This window comes from Octopus bimaculoides, chromosome 19, assembly GCF_001194135.2.
Source record: "Octopus bimaculoides isolate UCB-OBI-ISO-001 chromosome 19, ASM119413v2, whole genome shotgun sequence".
Lineage (NCBI taxonomy): Eukaryota > Metazoa > Mollusca > Cephalopoda > Octopoda > Octopodidae > Octopus > Octopus bimaculoides.
This window is the reverse complement of record NC_068999.1, coordinates 41050904-41061475: the sequence shown is the minus strand read 5'-3', so window position 1 is coordinate 41061475 and position 10572 is coordinate 41050904. Positions and strand designations below refer to the sequence as shown.

At 34.5% G+C, this 10572-nt stretch overlaps 1 protein-coding gene across 1 annotated transcript in view; it reads right to left on the bottom strand.

Moving 5' to 3' along the window:
• LOC106873992 (protocadherin Fat 1-like) overlaps window positions 1–10572 on the bottom strand; it is a 446823-nt gene that overhangs the window by 188791 nt on the left and 247460 nt on the right. Inside the window, exon 3 of the mRNA XM_052974702.1 lies at window positions 10027–10110. Within this exon, the coding sequence (XP_052830662.1) occupies window positions 10027–10108 (82 nt within the window). The 5' untranslated portion in view covers window positions 10109–10110. The remainder of the gene's footprint in view (window positions 1–10026; window positions 10111–10572) is intronic.

The window sequence follows — 10572 nt, the reverse complement described above, 5'->3', positions numbered from 1 at the left end:
TATATATATTTATTAAACAGCTGATATGTAAATATTAATGACTACGAAACACACAGTATCTCATTTGCAGCTATAATACACCACCAAATGTTAATTGCTTGTAATACTTTAATATACTTAGTTGTACGTTATGGTTGTGTGTGTGTGTACATATATATATGTGTGTGTGTGTGTACACGCTCAAGGAAGACAAACGTATGTTTATCAAAGCGGAAGCGTGCAAAAAACTTTAGAGTTTAACAAAATGCATAATGTCTTAGTCATTTACTTAAACTCTCTGCTATAATACGTACACGCCAACATTGAGTATGTTGCTGGAACATAATTAGCAAAATGTATAATTAAGTAACACATATATGATAACCTTTCATACGATAAAATTACTACTACTACTAGAATCAATAAAGTTAATAAGAATAATGATTGCACAGAAACTATATCTAAAGTAAATTAGAGTGATATGTAATTAGTAGACAGAAAAAGCTGTGACGAAGAGGAAACGAAAACAGCGGAGGTTCCGCTGGTTTCTCTTTATGAAGTAAGAAGATCTTTCAGACTTTACCCTCTGGCAAAATCTCTCAGCTTGAAACTTGTTTACGTATTCTTTGTCTAATCTACTACACTGATGTATATGATTCTCTTTCTCTCTCTCTCATAACTATTAACATTATTATCCTCATCAACTGTATAATCTGTCTATCTACGTACAGATATATATATATATATATATACCTTTATCTACACACAGACACAGACACAGACACACACACACACACATAATAGTAAAGACAACAACAATAATAATAACAATAATATTAGTAATCCTTGGATGGAATTTGTAAATATTTTTAATGAATCACTAGTGCGTTTCCACAAATCACATGTTTCTTACGATCATAGCTTGTATTTCAACAGTACAATCCGTATCATCCATAGACATCGAATATATATATATATATATATATATATATATATATATATATATATATATATATATGAACGCAAGTTGATGTATGTGTATATATGTTTATCCTACATTAAATCGGCACAGCTCGGTGCGACCCCGAAAAGCTGGTATTGCCAGTTGGCATCATTAGGTTGTAGCCCACATATAGGAGTTTTTTTCTATGCATATACTAAACGGTTTCCGTAAACAATCTTAAGGAATATACGGACGTTATATATATATATATATATATATATATATATATATATGTTTCAGTTAATTGATGGCGGCCATGCTGGGGCATGGCCTTGAAGTATTTTTATGGAACGACTCAACCCCATTACTCATTCATTTGTATCATTATTTCTATCAGTTTCTTTGCCGAACCGCTAAGTCACGAGAGCGATAACATACCAACACCAGTTGTCAAACGGTGACACGTACACACGCACAAACACACACACATATACCTGCACACAAGTTTCTTTACAGTATCTCACTAGCAAACCCAATGATAATCTTTGGTCGGTCCGAAACTATAGCAGGCGACAGTTGCCCAATGTGCCATGCATAGGGGCTGAACGCAAAACCATGTGGGTGGAAAGAAAACGTCTTCCCACACAGCCGTGCCTGTGCCTACAAACACACACGCACACATCAGAGAGATATACAGACATACAGACAGACAGACACACACACACACACACACACACACATCAGAGAGATATACGGACATACAGACAGACACACACACATATCAGACGCAAGGTCATAGCCCCTATGTGGTAGATTGATTCTATCGCAATACGACCTGCGTAAGTAATTTATTCGATCGACCCCTAATAAGTAAAATCCAGAGTGGACAGGAACAGAAATTGAACTCGTAACCTAAAGCCATGCAGTTAAATGCTGCTAGCCATTTGTTTCCTTGGCTGAACTGCTACTATTAATAACGAATAGACTATATAATTTTTGTGTGGATAATTAAATCAATAATAATTATGTTATAAATGTTAAGAAATAATTTGACGATGATGACGATGATGATGGTGCTGCTGATAATGAGGAGAAGGAAGTTACTACTGCTACTGCTCTTGATAATAATATTCTTGATGGTGCATTACGATGATGATGCTAATGATGACGCTGATGAGGATGTTGATCATGTAGTTATTGGTGATGATAATGATTATGGCGATGATCAGAGGTGTGAAGATGATGTTTACGCTGCTGCTGTGAATGGTGAGGATGATGATGGAAACAACAATGTTGTTGTTGCTGTTGTTGTTGTTGGTGGTGGTGGTCGTGGCGGCGGCGCACTAATGATGCTGATCAGGCTGATGCTGAAGGCGCCCCTGTTATTATAGTTGCTGCTGCTGCTGCTGCTGCTGCTGCTGCTGTTGCCAGAGTCGATGATGTTGAGAATCGTGGTGTATATTACCATAACAGTAATGATATTGATACTGACGTCTAAGATGATGACGATGTTGTCGGTGATATATTTGATGAAATTTATGATGATGAGGATGATGGTAATAAGTAGGTGAAGAGCGGGAAGGTAGGCTGCTTTTAAGAGAGGATATTTAGTCAATGACGCAGTAAATATCGTATAGAGATCAAAAGGTTTGGAAACAATTGAGAGACCGGGAAGAGTGGAATATTATTTTATCAATGAAAACAATTACGAGCGATGAAAATGTGGGTCGAAAGATAGAACACAGACACACAGATACACACACACACGCACATACACATATATATTTACAGGTACAGCTATATATATGCATATATATGTGTTTATATATGTATAGCCATCACTATATTGGCGTCTATATATAGATATATGCATACGCACATATGTAAGCCTCTTTCTCTCGATACACATACACACACATATATGCATAACCGCATATATATATATATATATATATATATATATATATATATATATATATACATACATAATACGGACATGCATACATGCACATACCTACATAGATAGATACAGACATATATATACTTGCATAGATCCACATACATAAACACACACACACACACACACACACACATATATATATATATATATTGATGCGTAGATACACACACATATGCATAGATAATTACATACATATACATATATGCGTGGATATATATATAGACTGTGTGTGTGTGTGTGTGTGTGTGTGTGATGGATTTAGATTAAACGTGATTTGAGAAAAAGATTCTTTATGAAATCTCATATAATGTTGGAAGCAAATAAATTTTCTGTCGTAATTAACTTTCGATAATGCAACCCCAATAAAACAAAACGAAAGCAAAAACGCTAACAAACATTAGAAAGAAAATATAAAAAGACTAATAGAATATACGACCAAAATTATTACTATCAACAATATCTACCATAATAGGCTATAGAACTACTACTACCACCACCACCACCACCACCACCACCACTGCTAATTTTGATTCCGCTTAATTGCATACTACAAAAACTACACAACTTGGTTAATTCAATAGCTTTACAAAATACCGTATCGCTTAGAATTAACTTTGGAATATTAATCGGTTGTTTCTTGTGCAAATCACACGAATTTCGTTTAACTGCATAATTTCTTTTTTTCGGAATTTCGAGTAAAAATTAGAGAAATGTAGTGTAAAATTAAACGTTTTATTGATTTAATATGAATAAAGTGTTTCTGGAAGCTTCCGTTTTCATGATAAAGTTAAAATGACAGTAGTCGGTACTTGGTGTTTACAAACAAACGTTATCAAACGAATAAAATATATTCAAAGTTATTCTTACGATTTCAATGAATGAAAGATGATTGATGTTGAGTTTCTGGTGTGTTTTTATCTCATATTTAATTGTGTAATATCATTCTTCAATAAACAAATCTTTATTGTAGATTTAAATTTGTGAAAAGATAGTTTTGAATTGAACGATGAAAGGAAGACATTTTGATGGTTTCATTATTGAGTATATTAACCTCTGAATGTTACGATTATATATATGTCTTTAATCTTTTATCTTTATTCTTCTTGCAGTCACTGGACTGCGGCCATGCTGGGGTGCTGCCTTGAAGAATGCTACTCGAGTAAATCGACCTCATTTTTCATAGATTGTTTTCAAAGACTGGCACTTACTCTAACGGTGTCTTTTTTGACGAACCTTTAAGTTAAAGGGACGTAAACAAACCAACATCGGTTGTCAAGCGTAGAAGGGAAAACACAAAGTTGTACACACATTAGGTCATTGAATGTACAAAGCTTGTCCTCATTTTATTGTAATCAGGTACAGACAATTTAAAAAGAATGTTAAATTGATCACAGGTATTTTATTTTATCGATCTGTTGGAAAGACAAAGTGCTGAATTGATCTCATCAGGATTAAACTCACAACGTAAAGAGAGCAATTAAATACTGCAGGAAATCTTTTTTACCTCCTTACTATTCTGCTGACCTAGGGATCCGTGGACCTCCCTAATCTTGGGGAGTAATTGAAGAATATATGGCACAGATATGGTGGTGTTAAATTTCTCGCGTTGCTACCACCTGGCTCCGAGTTCACCCGCAACAACTTGACCAAGTCCCTTCTAATATAGCTCTGGGTCAACCAATGCCTTGTGAGTGAATTTGGAACACAGGAAGCGTATGGAAGTCCATCGTATGTATGTGTGTGTACCTAGTGGATTCATAGAATACGTATCACACTTAATTACAGCTGGAGTCGATCTGCTGGATGAAAATATTCAAGGCGGTACTCCACCGCGTTTCTAGCCCAGTGATTTATACAAATGGAAAAAAAATAAAGGTCTATCATTTCTGATTTCGCTGTACTCCTCTAATTCCTCCTTGATGAATACATCATCAGTTTTTTCAACATCCTTATTTAAGCATTCGCCATTCCTTCGAAGAACTGTGAATTTCATAAATTAAACGGGTGGCTCCTATAGTGATGGTGAATGAATCCTATAAGTCTTGAATCAAGCCCCATTCTAATTTTGAGCATTTTTCTTCCAATTTCATTTTCCGCAGGGACCATCTCCAGCGCAAGGATGTCGGTTGGGTCGTCTGGTGATACTCACTGACCGCTTCTGTGCTCGTGGACGATGAGATATTTTAGTCATTTCATCCCACGACATTAGCTCTTCGTGCTGATCAGATGAGGAATGGGGCAAAACTGTTTCTATTTTGGTCATTCTGGGAGGTCCAGAGAAGCAAGTTTATTAGGGATAATCTTCCTTCATAGGGCTCCATTATTTTTGCCTTCGTCCCTGCGTGCCTCTTCCTTCCATATTTTCTCGTTTTATTATTTGCCATTTGACCAGATATCCCTCAATTAGTTCTTTCTCAGATGTTCTGCCATCTCCCACCTGTTTAGTCAACACCTTACCATATAGACTAAGCGTATTCGGGGCTATTTTGCATCTACAAGTATCTTTATATTCGAACCAGTCACATGTTGTTGAGGGTCATTCACTCCCCACCTCTTTATACTGTACCACTGAAGTAGCAACAATGCAAGAACCTATTCTCATCAATATCGTTGGCCATGAGCCTTGGATTCCTCTTGCACACAAAGTATGACAAAAGTACTAAATACTTGGTTGTGGATTTGACAGATGCGGTAGAATGCAAAGGAAGAAATATTTTGCAATATTTTATAACAGATTTTGCATTTTTGGTTCAAATCTGACTAGTATAAATTATGCATTTCATCACTCCAGGGGGGGTCAATAAAACGAAGTGCCATCTAAGGGGCGGAATAGATTTAATCGACTACATATACTCCACCTGATTAATATATTTAGCTTCAAGCCTGAGAGACAAATATTAGCACAGTACCATCGCCAACCCCACCGTTGCCGTTATCATGATCGCCATCGTTCGAATGCTGTTGTAGATGACCACAATCGATTCAAGTTTTCGTGATTAATGGCAGGGCATTGTCTAGATGATTGCTACTGGCCGTCAACAGAATTTGATCCCAGGCTAGACAGAAAGAAAACACTTATCTTGCGCGACTCTTTGCGTTCCAAGCTTTCAATGGTGAGTGCTATTTCGGTGCATTTACAAATCCTTGACTGGAACTCAATTACTCTACCGACCGAGCAAGAATATAAAAGCGAGAACAAAAAAATAGTAACAAAATAAAAAAGAAAAGAAATCAGGGTGAGATTTGAACTTCGATACTTTAAAATAAATTGTAACTTAATACCACAGCAATCTAGCAATTTTGACACTACACCAACCACAAAACAGTTTCATAATAATATTATTAAGAGTAATACAGAAGGAAGAATAGAAATAATTGTTCAAAGCTATACCAATATATGAAATATTCAACAGTTAACGATTTATTCCACGTTTAAAAATGGTTCGCTAATTCTTCACATGCTTTTCGCTTTGTTTGTTTGTTTTTGTTGATTTTGTTTTCAATTCTCTTCTGCATAAATAATCTAAATACTAAATGTTTTACGAAGCAAATGGTGATGCAATAACAGCAGTAGCAGTAGTAGTAGTAGTTGGACATTAGAATAAAATAACTGAATTTCATCTTAATACGAAGCAATCAACAACAAAAGCACAAAAATAACTATTTAAAAAATATTAAAAAAAATAACGTCTTTTTCTTCTGTTCCATGAAATATAAAATAGTTTGATAGTGTCTGTCTGTTTTTGCTCATTTTCCTGCAGTTGTTTTTGTTGTTTATATGCATCATGGCTTCTCTAGTTTTTAAATCTTTTTTGTCTTACTTGCTTCTACAGATTTTTAACCACCCACCCCAGCACCACCACCACCAACGCCTCCACCACCACCACCGCTGCCACTTTCATTTTCTTCACATTTTTCTATCTTATTTGTCCTTTTCGTTTACTTTTAAAATAATTTTTTCCTCCTTCCCTTGTCATAATTTTCTTCCTCGGCTTTTCTTTCGTCACTTATTATTGTTCTATAGTTTTGTACTTTTTTTTCAATCACGCTCTCTCTTCTTTGTTTTCCTTCTGCATTCCTCACTTTTTTTTTCAGACTGCTTCCTCCCTGCCCCTATCTTATTTCTATGGAGATGAAATAGATGGTGATAAAAAAGGAAGAAATAGAGAAAAAGAAAATATTTTATGATGTGGAGTTACAAGAGGAAAAAAGATCAGTCAAAATTTCTTTCAGACAGAATTTTTGTCTTTCATCACACTTTACGTCCACATCTTATATATATATATACATATGTGTGTGTGTGTGTGTGTGTGTGTGTGTGTGTGTGTGTGTGTGTGTGTGTTTCAAAACTTTATCATCGTCTCATTCACACATGATTAAATATATTTTTATATTCAGAATACACGATTGATTTGTATAAATATAATAGTATAAATACATGGTCACGACTATCCTCTTACATTACTGGTATTCATTTCATCAATGACCGTATTTTCTAAAACAGTTGTTTACTATCAACCTTCTAGAATCCATCAAATAGACGCCCGCTATCGAATATTGTGATTTATGTGACGTATATGGCGTTCTGGTTTTATGAAAAATCCCTCATGATTATGATAAGAAGCAAGGTAGTTGGTAAGCCATAATCTGCCCACCATTTCAATCTACGAGTTGACTAGAATGCTCAGTTGAACAAAGGGGTATAAGGCATCCACAAATATGGGCCGCACTTCTAGTCGAAGCACTTGCCAACTTTCCTCAAAGACAGTCGTCTTTCGTTGGGTTCCGCCTAGTACCTAGCTGCTACCGCGATCCCAAAATGTTGTAGCTTGGTGAACGTCTATACAGTGACAAACTGTTTCGGCAAGCATCCCAAATCAGGAGATAGTTGTCGGGTATTAAAACCCTGTTAGTTCTAGCCCCAAAGAACATATTAATATCTTTTAATAGAGCTTAGGCTTTATCTTATGAAATGTCTATGTGGTCGATTGTATAATAAATAATTCATGCCGCTTAGAAAATGGAACTTAGTGGATAAAATAACGAATAATGTAACTTAGTGATTCATTGTAAAACGCTATATTCCACTTTAAAATATTGATTACAATATTTAAAATAGTGAACATGAGCATCAGATCACTTATTTCGGCGGGAGGGATGTGATCGATAATGTCACCCTCAGTACTTTCTCGGTATTTTAACTGATCCATCCACGGATGAATGCAAGACAACATTAGATTTAACAAGAATTGAAATCGGAACGTAGAAAGACAGTAACTTAATAATTCTGTTGGATGATCTACCAATTGTGCTGATCCACTACAATTTTCACTTACAGATATTAATCTGATAAAAACACTATATTTTTGTTTTGTTTTTGTTACTTGTTTCTCTTTATCTTTGTTATATGCAATATTCACGGTTGAATAAGTCAGTCTATTGCAGTGTTTAATGGTAATGTTTATAGAATTATGCAATTTTGGTGCAAATTGTTGGGAGAAATATATCTATATTCCATGAAGCGGAGAATGCTTATTCCATTGCGAAATAAATATATCTTGTGACTATGCTAGAATCTTAATCACAAGATTTATAAGAGCAAATTTAATCAGAAGAATATCGAGAAATTTCTAAATGAATGAGGATTTTCGATAAATTCAAAAATGAATACATACGCGCACACAAGAAAAAAGAGAATATGTATATTTATACACTCATGAAAAGAAAAAAAGAAATATATATATATATTGAGTAAATAAGACAAATGACTGCTGGATAATAATCAGATAAGACAAAATAGATTTTAAATTAACTTATACGTTCGTGCTGCTTATATGAGGGTAGGTTCAGGTATTTTATTAAAGGATGTTAATGAATAGAGAACAATGCAGACCTTTCCGTTAATAAAAGGTCTCGCATCAAATGACCTTATTAGCCGCAGTACTATCTCTAGAGCTCTCTATTTTTCGAGACTGAAATATATTATTGGGAAATAAACTATTTTTTGTCTCACATGGCGTCAAGTCAGTTGAAACTTCTTACAAACATGGCCCTCTAACTTATCCAATTGACGCTAGGCTGGTTTGTCCGTTTAAACTGTAATTATTTTTACGAAATATATTTACTGTATTCTATATAAATAGAAATGCAATTCATTCCATTTAATGACCTTATTTTTCTTTTAATAATGTTTGAGTAAAATGATTTGTTTACATGGAATGCTATAAATGTACGAGATAGAAGGAAACAAGATGACAAATAAATAGATATAATATAATATAACATATTATATATATATATATATATATATATATATATATATATGATTGTGTGTGTTACTGTAAAATAGAGCTACAGATAAACTAAATGGCCGACGAGACTTTGGTTCATGTCAAATCAACAGTACTGTACAATACCAAATGGAAAAAGTAATTTAAATTTTCAATATCTACTGAAGCATGATGTAAGCAGCGAATTGGTAGAGCTTGACAAAATGCCTCGCGTCGTTTATTCCGGTTCACTGGGATCTCACTTTAAATTTCACCCAGATCAAATTCGTCCTTGAGTTTCGATAAATTAAAATAGCAGTCCAGAATAGCGAAGCATCACAATTATTAGCGCGTCGAACAAAATGCCTTTTCGTATTTTCGCGGTGCTTTAGTATATTTTAGAGGACTTCATCCTTTATAGACACAAACTAAGCCTTTCAGCCAGGTTTCGGTCTAGCTACACCGTTCACCCCTCCTCCCTCAGTGTTACACGCACCCAATCCATAGGAACCAACAGAGGTCGTTCTGTATTCTTCAAACTGCTTTTAAATTTTAAGGCTATTTTGCGCAGTAAAATCTCAAAGAATTTACGTGTCGCGACCACAAGACAACACTCGAAGCATGTGATCAATTTTGACCTTAGAGAAGTGAGAGTTCAAAATATTGACCTTCGGGAGATGACGAATCAAAATATTGATCACTGATAAAGAAGAAAGGTAGTATATTCCCATTGATTGAACAAGCCTCGGTACAAACCTTCAACAACAACACCATCTCTGCTGATAACAATGACTGCACAAATTCCACTGCGTTTATTGAATGAGGAGAAATACATGATATTAATGTTATGATATTATAGTGTTTATTATACTTACCAATATACGTGCTCCAGGTAATAAAAGTGATCAAGCAGAGTGACCAAAGTCTCAAACAACACCAGATTGTAAACTGCTGCATTCCTAATGAACAGAAAAAAAAAGAGAAACATAAACAAACAGTTAGATAAATTCAATAAATAAGATGTAGTAAAAGAAATTGTATTGACAGAAATTACGTCTACAACCGATTAGATTAATATGTAACAAGAGGAACAACAACAACAAAATAATAATAATAAAACAGAAAATAAAAGAAAATAATGGAAAATAAAATGATAGACTTCCTATAACTATCAAATAAATCTCCATGAAATAAAAACGAATACATAATAATAATGATGATGATGATGATAGTAATAGTAATAATAATACTAAGAACAACAACAACACAACACTAAATTGAACATCTAAATAACGGTAGTGGGTGTAAAAAAAAAAAAAGAAACAAGAAAATAAATGATACAGGTGTTTCGAAGCGTCATTTGCTTGTTTATTATCTGTTCTGTAAGAATGTCGCAAATAACTAGACAAATCATTGTTACG